This window comes from Hyalella azteca, unplaced genomic scaffold, assembly GCF_000764305.2.
Source record: "Hyalella azteca isolate HAZT.00-mixed unplaced genomic scaffold, Hazt_2.0.2 contig3812, whole genome shotgun sequence".
Lineage (NCBI taxonomy): Eukaryota > Metazoa > Arthropoda > Malacostraca > Amphipoda > Hyalellidae > Hyalella > Hyalella azteca.
In genome coordinates this window covers 138,254-155,792 of record NW_025934046.1, presented here as the reverse complement: position 1 = coordinate 155,792, position 17,539 = coordinate 138,254, and the positions used below count along the sequence as shown (strand labels likewise).

Below are 17,539 nucleotides of genomic sequence, written 5' to 3'. Positions count from 1 at the left end.
CTGCACTAGTGTCACTGCACTAGTGTCACTGCACTAGTGTCACTGCATCACACTAGTGTCACTGCACCACAATAGTGTCACCACACTAGTGTCACTGCACCACACTAGTGTCGCTGCACTAGTGTCACTGCACTAGTGTCACTGCACTAGTGTCACTGCACTAGTGTCACTGCATCACACTAGTGTCACTGCACCACAATAGTGTCACCACACTAGTGTCACTGCACCACACTAGTGTCACTGCACTAGTGTCACTGCACTAGTGTCACTGCACTAGTGTCACCACACTAGTGTCACTACACTGCGTGAGGTCAAGGCTACGATCAGGGCTCGCGTGGGAGGCGAGTGAACTCCTCCTGCGAGGTCAACAATTCTGGGTCACCGGGTTGCCGACGGATTGCGCCCGCTAATAAAGATATAATAATTAGCATCGGTAACTCTCGTTACCAGGCCCTTCCGTACGAATAACATTGACGAATACGAAAAACATTGATTGACGAATACGAATAACTTTGACGAATACGAATAAAATTGACGAATACGAATAACATTGACGAATACGAATAAAATTGACGAATACGAATAACTTTGACGAATACGAGTAACATTGACGAATGCGAATAACATTGACGAATACGGAAAACATTGACGACAGTTGAAGTATCCGCAGTTAAAAACACCTGAAAATATGGATCATGAATGTCGTGTGAACTATAGAAATGAAAGCGTGGGTGTTGAAGCAGTTAATAACTTGATAATGTTTAACTAATACGTTAGAATGCCAGGACCAGGATCTTAAAACATTTATTATATATCTTATTACCTAAATATACTATACCTTTATTACTATGCCTTTATTACTTGAATAAGTTAAGTAAGCAGAGCAGTTAATATCAAAAATTGCAGAGAACCAACATATTCGTGCCTATATATTCGTGTGTGTCACACAACACTCGTGTGTGACACACACGTGTCTGTGTCACGACACAGACGGTCAAGGTGAGTGAGCTGCCAACCACTCAGAAAATGTACGGATTAAATTGTCCATATAGTTACGCTTGCTTATAGCAGAGAGTGAATGTATACTATATAGCACTGACACGGGCCTAACTGTGTCAGGATGACCCACATAAACTCATAAAGTGCATCACTATTTAGACAAAGTCTCGCTCACTTCGCTGAGTGTAACGTTGCTCGTATCTTGTGATTATCACAGGCGGGTTTTGGCCGGCCGGTGAATGCCCGGCTGCTGGCCGGCGCTGCTGCGGCTGTAGATCTTGATATGCTTGTGATTCTGTCACGGTTTTTGTTGATGAAATCATTACAAAATATGCAGATGAATGGTAAATATCGGTACACGTAGACAGATTTTAAATGTAGTACAGTTTTTTTTTAAATATGCACTGCGCTTAAATTTGATTCTGCTCGTCTGACATGGTTTTAAAAGTGATGATAAATGCAAACTGTCAAGCTGAGAACTGTTCATAACGCCACTTCTGCCATGTCACGTTGCCTGTCTCTAAATGGACCAGCCGCGGCATTCTATTTATTTTCTTTCTACCATTACAACTCTACTATCCAGTAAAGTTGTAATAGTAGAGCTACAACTATACTATTCAGTAAAGTAATAATATTAGAGGTACAACTCTCCTATATAGTAGAGTAATAATAGTATAGAGATACAACACTACTGAATAGTAGTAGAGGTACAGGTAGTAGCAGTAGAGGTAGAATAGTAAAGGTACAACTCTACTATTCATTAAAGTTTTACTGTTTTTCAACTATCTTATTTACCCCACGTAAAGTAAGCGCGTTTCACGGCCTAATTTTTTCGCGGGTAAACTTAAAAATATGCAGAAATTAAAGTTTATGAAACTCGTACAAAAAAATATGATTTATTATAAGATAGGTTTACTCGTAAGTATTTTTCACTATTTTGCAAATTTGAATAGTAAATCGCAATTGAGAATTCATTAAATGCCGTCGATAAGAAAAAATATTTTCATATATTTCAAATTTAGGCATAAAAATACAAAGAATAACAATCTAACATTCAATTTATTTCAATTCATTCAAGTTGCCTTGAATAATTGAATAGACATCGCTACTTCTGTCTTTCAAACAAATACGGAAAGAGCTGTTGATTTAAATGCTTATATTTAAATTATAAGGTACATGGTTAGTGATGATGCTATTTATGAAATGATGTTTAGATGATTGATGATTGGCAGAGGCCTGATAAAAAAAGCCTCAAGCATGGTGTGTCTTTTTGTGAGATTTCAAGTGATCATAAATGGTAATTTGCCGCTAAAGGGAAAATATTTTTCAACAGGAAAACATTTTTTCATGCTATATTGTTCAATAATAATTAACGTAGAAATTAAATCGTAGGTATTGTCAGAGGTCATCTCTGTCGGCCGTACAAGATGTATAATCGCGGCCATGTTTTAATTGCATTAATTAGAAGATACCGTGTAGATAACATCCATCTAATCATGGTTGAATTAATAATAGTATTAATTCAACCATCCATGGAATGTTCAAATAATACTTCAAATAACTTGGCTTTATAGGCACTGCAGGTTCGGCTACGGGGAGCTTAAAATCATCTATAGTTAGTTTACAGTTTACTTCGCTTCATTTCTGTACATTACTTAGCTCAAATTTATAGCAGATGTGCTCGTTACTTACTTGTCTTTACAAAATCAAAATCTTTGTTATATTGAATGATTTTTTAACGATATTTTTCTGAATAAGCAACTGTAATGCCTTGATGTACCATTGAAATTCATGGCTCGGATTTATTTTTGTTATCACAACATATGTACTTGGTATAGTTGGTATAAATTTTATTGGTATAAATCGCGATTTCAATATTATAAGCAGAGCTGGGCATGCAGCGCTACTTTGAAATGTAGCGGCCGCTACTGCTACCGCTAAATGCTCTAAATGTAGCGGGCGCTACCGCTACCGCTACAATTGCTTAAATGTAGTGCCGCTACCGCTACCGCTTCTGAAAATGTAGCGGCCGCTACATGTAGCGCGCAACTGCCCACCTCTGATCATAAGTTGACTAATTTATGTATTTATACGTAGATTATTACCGTATTCAAAAATACATTCAACTTTCAAATATTTCAATGTCAACGGTCCTATTTTGTATTAGACAACAACAAATCGCTGCGACCAAATACCGGGCGACTGTGGCATTCCATGTCAGAATTCTACGCCATCTGTTCACATTGACATCATTGCTACGACATGCCGTCTTATCTACGACACGAGACGACCTCTGTAGCTACTCAAGCGTTACAACAGCGTGGCTGATGTAGCGTGCCCACTCTCACTTCTGCCCACTCTCACTTCTGCCCACTCTCACTTCTGCCCACTCTCACTTCTGCCCACTCACTTGGGCCCCTCTCACTCTTCTGCCCTCTCAATTGCATGTCCTCTACCCCTCTCACTCTCTCTTCTGCCCACTCACTTGCATACCCCTCTCAATCTCTCTTCTACCCACTCACTTACAGGCCCCTTTCACTCTCTCTTCTGCCCTCTCAATTGCATGTCCTCTACCCCTCTCCCTCTCTCTTCTGCCCACTCACATGCATCCCACTTCATCTCTCTCATTTCATTCCACCCACGTTACCACTCACTCTTACCAGGGTTCGTACCGGTCATGGAAAACCTGGAAAGTCATGGAATTTGATTTTTCATTTTCCAGGCTTGCATGGAAAGTCATTGGATTTCAGTTCAGGTTATGGAAAGCCGTGGAATTTGCAAAGAACAAAAAATATAACTCAGTACTCACTGCAGTGAGTGACAGAGAGCGCATTTTCTCGTCAACGAAAAATTGAGGTCACGGACGGACAGACGGACGGACGGACGGACGGACAGACAGACGGACATGGCGAGCAGAGTAGTGCATTTTTTCCTTAAATGAGAAAATGCGCTAAAAAGGAAGTGTTTTTCTGTGCTGCTTGTGTTAAACTGTTTGTGCAGTGTCTTGTTTCCTGCGTTCTGATTGGACTCAAATCTCGTGACCAATTGCAGAACCAATCACGTGAGCTCGGTCACAGAGCTCAGTTAAATTGGACAACTTTTTGATCTGCAATGGCAGCGTTCCATCTTCAGCGTGCAATTTCTACATCCCTATGCCTGGAAAGTGTAAATTTCATGAATTGCGGTTAAAAATTGAAGCTTATCGTTACTGGCTTCACTGTTAGAAAAATTACCGTTAACTGTATTACCGGCGTTTCAGTGGCCGGTCGGCACGTGAAAAGAAACACCGTGTTGCCGTTTTTATTCTAATTAAACACTAAAAATCCGTAAAACATCTGATAAAAACGGCGAAACAGTTTATTTTCACGGGGCGACCGGCCACTAGAATGCCAGTGGGACCGTTTTTTCACCGTTTTTTCTAACAGTGTTGCTCGCCATCCAAAGCATGAAGGTATGGCGAAGTCATGTAAATTGTGCTCGAAAGACTTCGATGTGTCAAATATGGGGGAATAGCTTTGAAGAGCCATGCCACCTTTGAAGAGCCCTGAAGAGCTATGCCACCTTTGAAGAGCCATGCCATCTTTGAAAAGCTATGCAACCTTTGAAGAGCTATGCCACCTTTGAAGAGCCATGCCACCTTTGAAGAGCTATGCAACCTTTGAAGAGCTATGCCACCTTTGAAGAGCCAGGCCACCTTTGATGAGCTATGCCACCTTTGAAGAGCCATGCCACCTTTGAAGAGCTATGCCACCTTTGAAGAGCCATGCCACCTTTGAAGAGCCATGCCACCTTTGAAGAGCTATGCCACATTTGAAGAGCCATGCCACCTTTGAAGAGTCATGAAGAGCTATGCATTTATACGCTTGCTATTTATCAACTGTAGGAGACTATAGAATATTCACGGTTAGTCTTTCAGTCATGCTAAACCTGTCGTATATATACGAGTCATGGAAAATTATATTGATGGTCATGTGGAGAGTCATGCATGTCTCGGCCATCAATACTCATGAGAGTATTGATGGTAATGGAGAGTCATGCAAGTAATTGTGCGGTCATTGCTGGTTAGCAGTTGATATTTGGCGCAAAGATCACGTGCAGATGGTTCTCTGTGTCGTACAGATGGTTCTCTGTGTCGTACAGATGGTTATCCGTGTCATACAGATGGTTCTCCGTGTCATACAGATGGTTCTCCGTGTCATACAGATGGTTCTCCGTGTCATACAGATGGTTCTCCGTGTCATATAGATGGTTCTCCGTGTCATACAGATGGTTCTCCGTGTCATANTGTCTGTCTGTCTGTCTGTCTGTCTGTCTGTCTGTCTGTCTGTCTGTCTGTCTGTCTGTCTGTCTGTCTGTCTGTCTGTCTGTCTGTCTGTCTGTCTGTCTGTCTGTCTGTCTGTCTGTCTGTCTGTCTGTCTGTCTGTCCGTCTGCCTGTCCGTCCGTCTGTCCGTGACTTCACGTTTTCGTCGACGAGAAAATGCGCTCTCTTTCACTCACTGCAGTGAGTACTGAGTTATATTTTTTCTATTATTTTTGTAAGATGCAATACTGAGTTATATTTTTCCCATTATTTTTGTAAGATGCAATACTGAGTTATATTTTTCCCATTATTTTTGTAAGATGCAATACTGAGTTATATTTTTTCCCATTATATTAGTGACATGCCGTTTGGCTGATTAGTATATAATTATACTAATATAATGGGTTGGTTTGGCTGACATCCCATTATATTAGTCAGCCATTAGTTACAAAGTCTTCACAAAACACGAATCAAATTCATCAGTCAGACACAATAATTGTGTTGATTTATCCTCTAATAATCGTTGAATATTTAGACGTGTAAATGTTAAATATTCATCGCGATGTTAATGTGATGAATGTAGACGACAATGTCTACATTCATCACATTGACTACAATTACATTCATTACATTAACAATTACATTTGGCGGCATGGCCGCGGTATAGGTGGCCATGCGGTCCACGTATAAGTTTACAAGGAGCTCTTTTAGTCGCACGGATGAAATAGGAAATAAATGAGCTGGGTAAATGATGGTCGGAGTTTGGGTGGCCGAAGATAAAGCGTCCAAAGACGAACTTCAGTAAATATTATAAGCGGCTAATGGCAGGAAATCCTATAAAATCGTCCCATTAATTACGAACCGAAATTTTGATGCTAATTGTTATCCTTATTGTTATTGTGACGCATCTTATTCATGAGTAATGGTGTATGTTGCTGTGTATTGTGACGCATCTTATTCATGAGTAATGGCACATGATGCTGTATATTGTGACGCATCTTATTCATGAGTAATGGCGTATGTTGCTGTATATTGTGACGCATCTTATTCATGAGTAGTGGCGTATGAAGCTTTAAAATGGCTCCCATACGTACAAAGGAGTGGCAATTTTGACTTACATAGGAGTGGCAATTTTGACTTACGTACATAGGAGTGGCAATTTTGACTTACATAGGAGTGGAAATTTTTTCATCCGTTTTCCGCAAATGATGTCATCAATGATGTCACTAATTCTCCTGAACACCAGCGCTGTACTCCAACGTTCCTGCCTTTTTAGCGCATTTTATCATTTATGGAAAAATGCCCTATTGTGCTCGTCATGTCCGTCCGTCTGTCTGTCCGTCTGTCTGTCTGTCTGTCTGTCTGTCTGTCTGTCTGTCTGTCTGTCTGTCTGTCTGTCTGTCTGTCTGTCTGTCTGTCTGTCTGTCTGTCTGTCTGTCTGTCTGTCTGTCTGTCTGTCTGTCTGTCTGTCTGTCTGTCTGTCTGTCTGTCTGTCTGTCTGTCTGTCTGTCTGTCTGTCTGTCTGTCTGTCTGTCTGTCTGTCTGTCTGTCTGTCTGTCTGTCTGTCTGTCTGTCTGTCTGTCTGTCTGTCTGTCTGTCTGTCTGTCTGTCTGTCTGTCTGTCTGTCTGTCTGTCTGTCTGTCTGTCTGTCTGTCTGTCTGTCTGTCTGTCTGTCTGTCTGTCTGTCTGTCTGTCTGTCTGTCTGTCTGTCTGTCTGTCTGTCTGTCTGTCTGTCTGTCTGTCTGTCTGTCTGTCTGTCTGTCTGTCTGTCTGTCTGTCTGTCTGTCTGTCTGTCTGTCTGTCTGTCTGTCTGTCTGTCTGTCTGTCTGTCTGTCTGTCTGTCTGTCTGTCTGTCTGTCTGTCTGTCTGTCTGTCTGTCTGTCTGTCTGTCTGTCTGTCTGTCTGTCTGTCTGTCTGTCTGTCTGTCTGTCTGTCTGTCTGTCTGTCTGTCTGTCTGTCTGTCTGTCTGTCTGTCTGTCTGTCTGTCTGTCTGTCTGTCTGTCTGTCTGTCTGTCTGTCTGTCTGTCTGTCTGTCTGTCTGTCTGTCTGTCTGTCTGTCTGTCTGTCTGTCTGTCTGTCTGTCTGTCTGTCTGTCTGTCTGTCTGTCTGTCTGTCTGTCTGTCTGTCTGTCTGTCTGTCTGTCTGTCTGTCTGTCTGTCTGTCTGTCTGTCTGTCTGTCTGTCTGTCTGTCTGTCTGTCTGTCTGTCTGTCTGTCTGTCTGTCTGTCTGTCTGTCTGTCTGTCTGTCTGTCTGTCTGTCTGTCTGTCTGTCTGTCTGTCTGTCTGTCTGTCTGTCTGTCTGTCTGTCTGTCTGTCTGTCTGTCTGTCTGTCTGTCTGNCACAGATACGCCTCACACCAATAACTGCGTATCACAGATACGCCTCACACCAATAACTGCGTATCACAGACACGCCTCACACCAATAACTGCGTATCACAGATGCGCCTCACACCTATAACTGCGTATCACAGATACGCCTCACACCAATAACTGCGTATCACAGATACGTCTCACACCAGTAATTGCGTATCACAGATACGCCTCACACCAATAACTGCGTATCACAGACACGCCTCACACCAATAACTGCGTATCACAGATACGCCTCACACCAGTAATTGCGTATCACAGATACGCCTCACACCTGTTAATGGCGTCGCAGTGTTCCGGTGCCCAGGGTCCGGCTCTGCATGCGTACGTGCACTCATTATAATAATGGTTTAGCATTTACGCATCCGGCTCTGCATGCGTTACGTGCACTAATTTTAATAATGGCGTAACATTTACGCATAATTACGCTGCTTTGTTAAAGCGCCCGCACGTTTGTCCCGCTACCAATTACAGGCGCGTTATCGTCGGCCAGCGCTGCCTATTATACGCAACTGTAACGCACACTTTGATAGGTATTATTTCGTGGCAGGATCTGCCTTTGCCTTCAAATGTTAAGAAGAATGTTTTCCTTAATTAAATAGATATGCTTTATCTCCGGCGATCAATTTATAAATTCTTATGGATAATCTTGGTACTTCGTATCACAGCTGTACATGCACCAGCTGTACATGCACCAGCTGTACANAAGGGTAATCCCCAATAATCTGTGTCACATTATCAAGGGTAATCCCCAATAATCTGTGTCACATTATCAAGGGTAATCCCCAATAATCTGTGTCACATTATCAAGGGTAATCCCCAATAATCTGTGTCACATTATCAAGGGTAATCCCCAATAATCTGTGTCACATTATCAAGGGTAATCCCCAATAATCTGTGTCACATTATCAAGGGTAATCCCCAATAATCTGTGTCACATTATCAAGGGTAATCCCCAATAATCTGTGTCACATTATCAAGGGTAATCCCCAATAATCTGTGTCACATTATCAAGGGTAATCCCCAATAATCTGTGTCACATTATCAAGGGTAATCCCCAATAATCTGTGTCACATTATCAAGGGTAATCCCCAATAATCTGTGTCACATTATCAAGGGTAATCCCCAATAATCTGTGTCACATTATCAAGGGTAATCCCCAATAATCTGTGTCACATTATCAAGGGTAATCCCCAATAATCTGTGTCACATTATCAAGGGTAATCCCCAATAATCTGTGTCACATTATCAAGGGTAATCCCCAATAATCTGTGTCACATTATCAAGGGTAATCCCCAATAATCTGTGTCACATTATCAAGGGTAATCGCCATTACCTCAGTCTCTTTAGTTCTACAATTGCTTCTGTCGTACATGTGCTTCATTTTATACAAACTATTATATATGCACTGCAATAGTTTCGAAATAATTGTATTTAATCGACAATATGACCTCTAAAATGTCTTGTTCGCTCTACATTGCTTATGAAATTTCACACTTATATGTCTCAGTACCTAGCCTTTAAAGTATTTAATTTGTGGCAGATTTCGTTTAAAATTATTTTCAAAACTAACCTCAACCGTTAACTTCTGATTATTATTTCTTATGCCACTTCCTATAGTATTTCGTATCACGTATTAACTTCGAAATTCAAGTAGTTGTGTCATATTATTCTATATAAAAGAATTAATTGTACCGCTTCAAACTATAAAATGGATTCATTGCGAAAATCTTAGTATTTCTTCACATTTATTTTCAAGTCGAGCAAATCGTACCTAAATGAGTTGTAAATTGCATTATTCTAACCTCAGTAACCTGTTCTTGACGGACGTTTTTTCACTTCTCTCAGCAGTCATGACTGCATCCATTATTTATTCTGTAAAGATCTTTTTCTGCTGTCCTTTTATTTATATTATATTTATTTATATTCTATCACGTGAATCTGTAGTGGAATCATAAACCCGGCAATCCTTTTCACTCACTCGTCTGACCAGTTTAATCAAATGCATTAATAACGATAAGACTCGTAATTCTGCTACATTAATACTTAAATCATGACTCAGTTGATGCAATGCAACGTAACAAGCCATAAGTTTTGTACCATAATTAATGACGTCAAGAGAACAATTTTCACCTGACTTGGTGGGGACAACTTTCTTCTGCAGGGATGTGTCAAGTGTAGCACTTCTACCTAGACATTGAACGTCTAATTATACACAGATGTGTAATTGGGTGTCAATGTGTAATTGGGAATGAAGACTACTCAAGTGTCAGGAAATAATTTGTACGAATATGTCAAGGATACATTTTGGTACGGAGCCTTGTTAAGTGTGAAATTCAAGTTTGTTATGACCTGCTAAATGTCTAGTGCGATATCCTGTATAAAAATACAATTTTACATTTTTCGACAGTCTTTATGCTCTTGACCTAGTTTATAATTTCCTTTTAAGGTAAAATTAATATATTATTTTGATGAGCAGGCAACGTTGACATCGTGAATGGGAACCTGAAGCTCATCCTGGGGCTGGTGTGGTCCCTCATCGCCCACTACCAGATCGGCCAGAGCAAGTTCCCTCCCAAGAAACTTATGCAGTCCTGGCTTAAGGTGACCGTATCTAATTAGTCCTGGCTTAAGGTGACCGTATCTCACGCAGACCTGGCTTAAGGTGACCGTATCTCACGCAGTCCTGGCTTAAGGTGACCGTATCTCACGCAGTCCTGGCTTAAGGTGACCGTATATCACGCAGTCCTGGCTTAAGGTGACCGTATCTCACGCAGTCAAGGCTTAAGGTGACCATATCTGACGCAATCATGGCTTAAAGTGACAGTATCTCACGCAGTCCTGGCTTAAGGCGACCGTATCTCACGCAGTCCTGGCTTAAGGCGACCGTATCTCACGCAGTCCTGGCTTAAGGCGACCGTATCTCACGCAGGCCTGGCTTAAGGTTACTGCCTGTGCTATTCTTTCAAGGATACAAAAATTTAAATTTGAATTTAATTGTTCAAATTAAAATTGAATTTGCCAAAATTCAGAATTTTTATCTTAAATTAGGCCAAAGCGTGAATTATATATGCCTATCTGCCAGGTGCTGTACTAAACTCGCTTAAATACAATTAGCAGCCTAAGTACGCGTATTTTTGGCCTATGTATACGCAGCATCCTTAGTACACGTAGCGACCGATTTTCCGTCTATGATTCGTGGGTTTAGCTTTAAATGCTGCCAGTGATTGGCTGACGGTGTTACGAACTCGGAGCTATTTTTGATAGTACGACTTCACTTGTTTGTAAGTCAAGGTTCGCAATAATGGTTCCCTCTTGAATTAGAAGTGATCAGGTAGTAAAGTTTCAACCTTCATTAACCATTGATAATATATCATAAATTTTTCATTATATGAATAATTCATAACATATAATAATTATGAAGCAGTGTTGACATGTTTCCTGACGAAGCATTGATAATGTACCTATAATACATTTTATATTATATGAATAATTCATAATATATAATAATTACGAAGCAGTGTTGATATTTATTCTGACGAGAAGTGTGTGCGGGCAGGCGGTGCTGCCGGAGTGCAAAGTGACGAACTTCACGAGCGACTGGAACAGCGGCGTCAACCTGGGCGCCCTCATAGACTACTGCAGACCGGGCCTGCTGCGGGACTGGCGGGACCTGGACCCCAGGGACAGGTGAGGTGGCGGGACCCCAGGGACAGGTGAGGTGGCGGGACCTGGACCCCAGGGACAGGTGAGGTGGCTGGACCCCAGGGACAGGTGAGGTGGTGGGACCTGGACCCCAGGGACAGGTGAGGTGGCGGGACCCCAAGGACAGGTGAGGTGGCGGGACCTGGACCCCAGGGACAGGTGAGGTGGCGGGACCCCAGGGACAGGTGAGGTGGCGGGACCTGGACCCCACGGACATGTGAGGTGGTGGGACCTGGACCCCAGGGACAGGTGAGGTAGCGGGACCTGGACCCCAGGGACCGGTGAGGTGGCGGGACCCCAGGGACTGGTGAGGTGGCGGGACCCCAGGGACATCTAAGGAAGCTTGTTAATTAACTTAGATCCAACTAAATTGTCAATTAGCTACCTTTCGTAGACCTCAGTAGAAAATCAATTGGTTTTGGTTGCTAAGAGTTCAACATTCTCGTGATCTTGGCATCAAAAAGCAGATAAAACTTAATCTGATCCTATAGGTGAATTATTTACAATACCCAGACCTAAACTACCGATCATTTTACCATACCTAGTCCTAAAGTACCGATCATTTTACCATGCCTAGACCTAAAGTACCGATCATTTTACCATGCCTAGACCTAAAGTACCGATCATTTTACCATGCCTAGACCTAAAGTACCGATCATTTTACCAATCCTAGACCCAAGTTTAGTAACCTTAGCAAGAGTTAACCCACAGTTATACTGTTTACATTACCTGCACCTCTATTAACAGATCAATCAGCCACCTAAACTAGGTCTAATATGTGAATTATTCGCCCTACCTAGACCTCAAAAATAGTTCAATTAGTATATTAGTATAACTTCAATATACATAACTTACGGATTAAACGATTTCAGAAGCACGACATATCTTCTTTACTTTCTTATTTTTTAATATTTCTGACAAGAAAAATGACCAGAATCAGAAAACAAGCCTTATGATAATAATGTTATTAACCATAACGAAATTTTGTTATAATAGACCGTTTCACGTCACTAATAATGTCACCACCTCCAGTTCCTCCACCGCTCCACTAACTCCATGTTTTGCAGCCCCGACAACTGCTGTGCTCCACTAACTCCATGTTTTGCAGCCCCGACAACTGCTGTGCTCCACTAACTCCATGTTTTGCAGCCCCGACAACTGCTGTGCTTCACTAACTCCATGTTTTGCAGCCCCGACAACTGCTGTGCTCCACTAACTCCTTGTTTTGCAGCCCCGACAACTGCTGTGCTCCACTAACTCCATGTTTTGCAGCACGACAACTGCTGTGCTCCACTAACTCCATGTTTTTCAGCACGGAGAACTGTCGCCGCGCCATGGAGATTGCCAAGCGGGAGTTCAACATCCCCATGATCCTGGAGCCGGAATACCTGTCATCCCCATACCTGGATGACCTCAGCGGGATGACATACCTCAGCTACTTCATGAAGGAGGGAGGCCCGGGGTACAAGGCTACCCTCGACTGGGTTAGGGGTGCCATACCGGAGTGCAACATTAAAAACTTTACGGTACGTGGGATTTTTTCAGTTAACATCTATGTTTCGTAGTTTTTTATTCACATTTCGTACGTTTTCATTTACATTTCGTACTTTTTTATTCACATCTCGTAGTTTTTTGTTAGAAACGAGACGATGCTAAAAGTATGGTCCCTAATAGCGATCAAAATCAATAGAATTTTCGACTTATTTGAAGTCCAGAGCGTTACCGAGACAAGACGTGCTCGACAAAACTTGGGTTTTACAGTTTTTTCGAATTTAATATAATTTAACGAGACTTAAAAAGAAATATTACTAATCCATAATGTGAGAAATTTCAATGAAGATTTTTATAAATTTTTGGAATATAATTTTGTCACTTCTTGGCATATTAATTTCCTAAGTTTCTATCCACCTAGAATGAAATTAAATACATTTTACACACACGCAGTCTGAGACACTATTCTTAATTTTCGGTACAAAAACACGGTCCCAATTTTCAGTTTAATCGCGTTACAGTTTCAGTTTAATCGCGTTACAGTTTCAGTTTAATCGCGTTACAGTTTCAGTTTAATCGCGTTACAGTTTTTCTATTGTCTATCCATCCTCGTTCATTCAGAGAAGCGATTTCAGAACCTCAGTCCAGCTTAAAGTTTAATGCTGCCTTCAAAAACTTATAATTTTGTTCTACGCATGTGGCGTTTTTTTTCAAACGCAACATCAGATTTTCACCACCGAAATCATGAGAGAATAGCAGAGTGTTTATGAAGGATAATACGTGTTATTTATTTCTATAATGGAGGGGTGTTTATAATGTATAATACGTGTTATTTAGTTCTATAATGGAGGGGTGTTTATAATGTATAATACGTGTTATTTAGTTCTATAATTGAGGCGTGTTTATAACGTATAATACGTGCTATTTATTCCTATAATGGAGGGGTGTTTATAATGTATAATACGTGTTATTTAGTTCTATAATGGAGGGGTGTTTATAATGTATAATACGTGTTATTTAGTTCTATAATTGAGGCGTGTTTATAACGTATAATACGTGCTATTTATTCCTATATTGGAGGAGTGTTTATAACTCATAATACGTGTAATTCATTTCAATAATGGCGGAGTGCTTATAACGTATAGTACGTGTTATTTATTTCTATAATGGACGAGTGCTTATAACGTATAATACGTGATATTTATTCCTATAATGGAGGAGTGTTTATAACTCATAATACGCGATATTTATTCCTATAATGGCGGAGTGTTTATAACGTATAACACGTGCTATTTATTTCTATAATTGAGGCGTTTTTATAACGTATAATACGTGTAATTCATTTTTATAATAGAGTTGTGTTTATAAAGAATAATACCTGTTATTTATTCCTATAATGGAAAAGCCTTTATAACGTATAATACGTGATATTTATTCCTATAATGGAGGAGTGTTTATGACTCATAATACGTGTTATTCAGTTCTATAATATTTTAAATCGTTGCTGAAGAGCTTATTTTAGCTTTGCAAACGAGGTCAATCGGAACAGTAATTACTTTTGCAAATCTCTCTGTTTATTATGACGACTCTCTCTGCTTACGAGTTGGTTAATTAGGATTTTAGTAGTAAATATAAAAAAATTGAGGGTTGATTTAATAATTTATTAAGTAATAACTTAATTATTGATGTCGTGGGCAGACTGACTGGAACGACGGCCACGCGCTGGCGACGCTCGTCAAGAAGCTCGGCGGGCCCGTGCCGGGGTACAAGACCTGGAGCCGCGACCCTGCGAACTGGGAGAACAATATACAAACTGGTGAGAACGTCTGTGAACTGGTGAGAAGTTCTATAAACTGGTGAGAACGTCCATAAACTGGGCACATGGCCCATAAACTGGAAACATAAACTATAAACTGGAAGGAACGTCTGCAGACTAGAGAAATAACCTGCTTACTGGTGAGATTTCTTCTCACTTGGATCTCGAACCTGTAACCTGTTAAGAAAATCATCAATCTTTGAAAAAACTGTTATAAGCTGTTGGCAGCTCTACGCCGATGAAAAGCTTACTTGCTGCTGAGTTTTTGGACTCTGATGATCTGAACTGTTTACCATGAAGTTACGTATGTAAGTCTGCGATAGGTCATGAGGTTGTTATACTGTAACAGCAACGCGCTGCAGAACCTTAGTTCGGTTCTCGGTCGAGACAACGGTTCACAGCAAGGAACGGTGGCCGATGAATGATCAGCAGTTAGCCGGGGCCAATAAGCTATTTGGCCATCATGGAGGCACCGTTTCTGGACCCTTTGGTCCCTGTAGAACAGTCCCGTGTGGTTCCTGTCGAACAGACCCGTGTGGTCGCTGTCGAACAGACCCGCGTGGTTCCTGTAGAACAGTCCCGTGTGGTTCCCGTAGAACAGTCCCGTGTGGTTCCCGTAGAACAGTCCCGTGTAGTTCCTGTAGAACAGTCCCGTGTGGTCCCTGTAGAACAGTCCCGTCTGGTCTTAGAGAACAGTGCTTTTCTATAGGCTTCATACGCAGAGTTTTATCGAGTCTTATCGTATTATCGTAGCTACTCGTTCGTTTTCTCGTGACCAGTCGCCGTATTGTGACAAATCTTACTTGATTCGGAGTCCCGGATGTGAGGCTGGGTGGGTAGGCTGGCTTTCTTACTTGTCCTACGGTTTCCTGTCTCTAATGCGTAGGATGTGCGAATTGAATAATTCATCTTGCATAAAAAGGGTCAGTTATATCTTCAGAATATTTTTCTCTGGCATCTGAAATGTTCACTGCACGACGGTCATTTTAGACCTTTAGGTCAGCCAAACTACATTCAGGTTCTTAATAGAATTTGCCAATAAAGGGAAAGAAGGAGCATCGTTAAGACATTGAAAAATCCTGCCGCTGTTGTAATTTCAAGACGCAATAATTGCAGACAGTTTTAGGTTCTTTATATACTTAAATCTTGACCTAATATGTCTCACAGTTGCTGCTGAGCATCGGTAAAGTGTAGCAATTTTCACTGCTTCGTGTAGCAAGCAGTGAGCAGTGACGCTCTATCTTCGCTGCCGTGCGTCCTTTTCGTTGATGAAACTTCTGAGGTTGCCGCTCCTCTGAGGATCTTTGTCTTCAATTTAGGGGAATTGGGGGAAGGGAAGGAATAATGTGGACTTGAATTTCCACATAAAATTGGGCGTGGGTTTAAAGGCGTAAATATCAGTAAACATATTCCTACTCTATATTGATGTACGTTGTTTGGCAGAAGTTGTTCTTTAATATAAGTTTCATTGACGACCGAAGAGTATTTGTTAGTGACAATTTTCTTATTGTTTTTCTCTATGCGGTGAATTAGGCTTTAGATAGGAATTTAAAATTCAAGTACGAGGTTTCCAAGAGACATTTTATTATAATTGACGACGTTTCGAATGCAACTAAAATCATAGGGGAAGAGTTTTGCAACAGTTGACAAAATGCTCACCCTATCTTATTCACCATGTCACAAGTCACACCCACCTCAGTCACAAGTCTCACTCCCCAGTCACAAGCCTTACCCGCTTTATTCACCATCCCCTCTCCACCATATCCCCTCCCCCCCTCAGCACAAGACGGGGGCCGGAAGCTAGGCGTAGAGCCTGTACTAGCGCATGTCTCACCCCCAGTCTCATTCCCCAGTCTCACCCCCCAGTCATTTCCCCAGTTCCCCAGTTCCCCAGTCTCACTCCCCAGTCTCACTCCCCAGCCTCACCCCCCAGTCACCCCCTCTCCACAATATCCATGCCCTCCCCTGTCACAAGTTTCACCCCCCAGTCGCAAGTCCCAACCCCCAGTCTCACCCCCCAGTCTCACCCCCCGGTCCCACACCCTCTCCACAATATCCCCCCCCCACAGCACAAGACGGGGGGCGTAAGCTCGGCGTAGAGCCTGTACTAGCGCCGCCCGACATGGCGCGTCGGGACGTAGAGTACCTCGGTCCCATGGCCTACATCGCCAACTATCAGTGGATACCTGCCAGGACCCCGGCCTCGCAGGAGCTCAGGGTATCCTGCCGCCTCGACAACGTGCGCGTCAACAATCCTGTGAGTACGATTATGTTCGTCGGTCTTTTATATAGGTTATTTGTGTTATAACATAACATAACATATGTGCATAACATAACAGGCCATATGCCTATTTCTTCAGTGCCGACAATTCTATTCTATTCTATTCTATTCTATTCTATTCTATTCTATTCTATTCTATTCTATTCTATTCTATTCTATTCTATTCTATTCTATTCTATAACATAACATAGTGATGTCGGCGCTGAAGTGTAGGCCTGATGTGGCCTGTCGCCGATTCTTTTACTTTTCGTGACTTGTTCATAGAAGATCTAAAATCGTGTCATTTGACCGGATCTTTTCATGACGCCGATAGTTTGAAATAGCTTAAGTTTTATTATTTTTTATTACTATTGTAATTATTATTATTAGTGCGTCAACAATCCTGTGAGTACAAACCATGTTTACTTCACCGGCCTTTACTATGTTATTTGTGTTATAGCTCAAGTTTTATTATTATTAGTATGGTGACAAACCTGTTCACCTGTTCATTTGATCATTGGGCGTCGCTATAAGTTCTTTACATTGTGGGTGTAGTGTCTGCATTGGTGTAGTACATTAATGTTGCCATGTGTGGCA

At 41.6% G+C, this 17,539-nt stretch overlaps 1 protein-coding gene across 1 annotated transcript in view; it reads left to right on the top strand.

Annotated features, from left to right (window-relative positions):
- LOC108678538 overlaps positions 1-17,539 on the top strand; it is a 72,983-nt gene that overhangs the window by 17,835 nt on the left and 37,609 nt on the right. Inside the window, exons 2-6 of the mRNA XM_047879775.1 lie at positions 10,150-10,274; positions 11,230-11,360; positions 12,688-12,901; positions 14,565-14,682; positions 16,752-16,939. Of these exons, the coding sequence (XP_047735731.1) occupies positions 10,150-10,274; positions 11,230-11,360; positions 12,688-12,901; positions 14,565-14,682; positions 16,752-16,939 (776 nt within the window). The remainder of the gene's footprint in view (positions 1-10,149; positions 10,275-11,229; positions 11,361-12,687; positions 12,902-14,564; positions 14,683-16,751; positions 16,940-17,539) is intronic.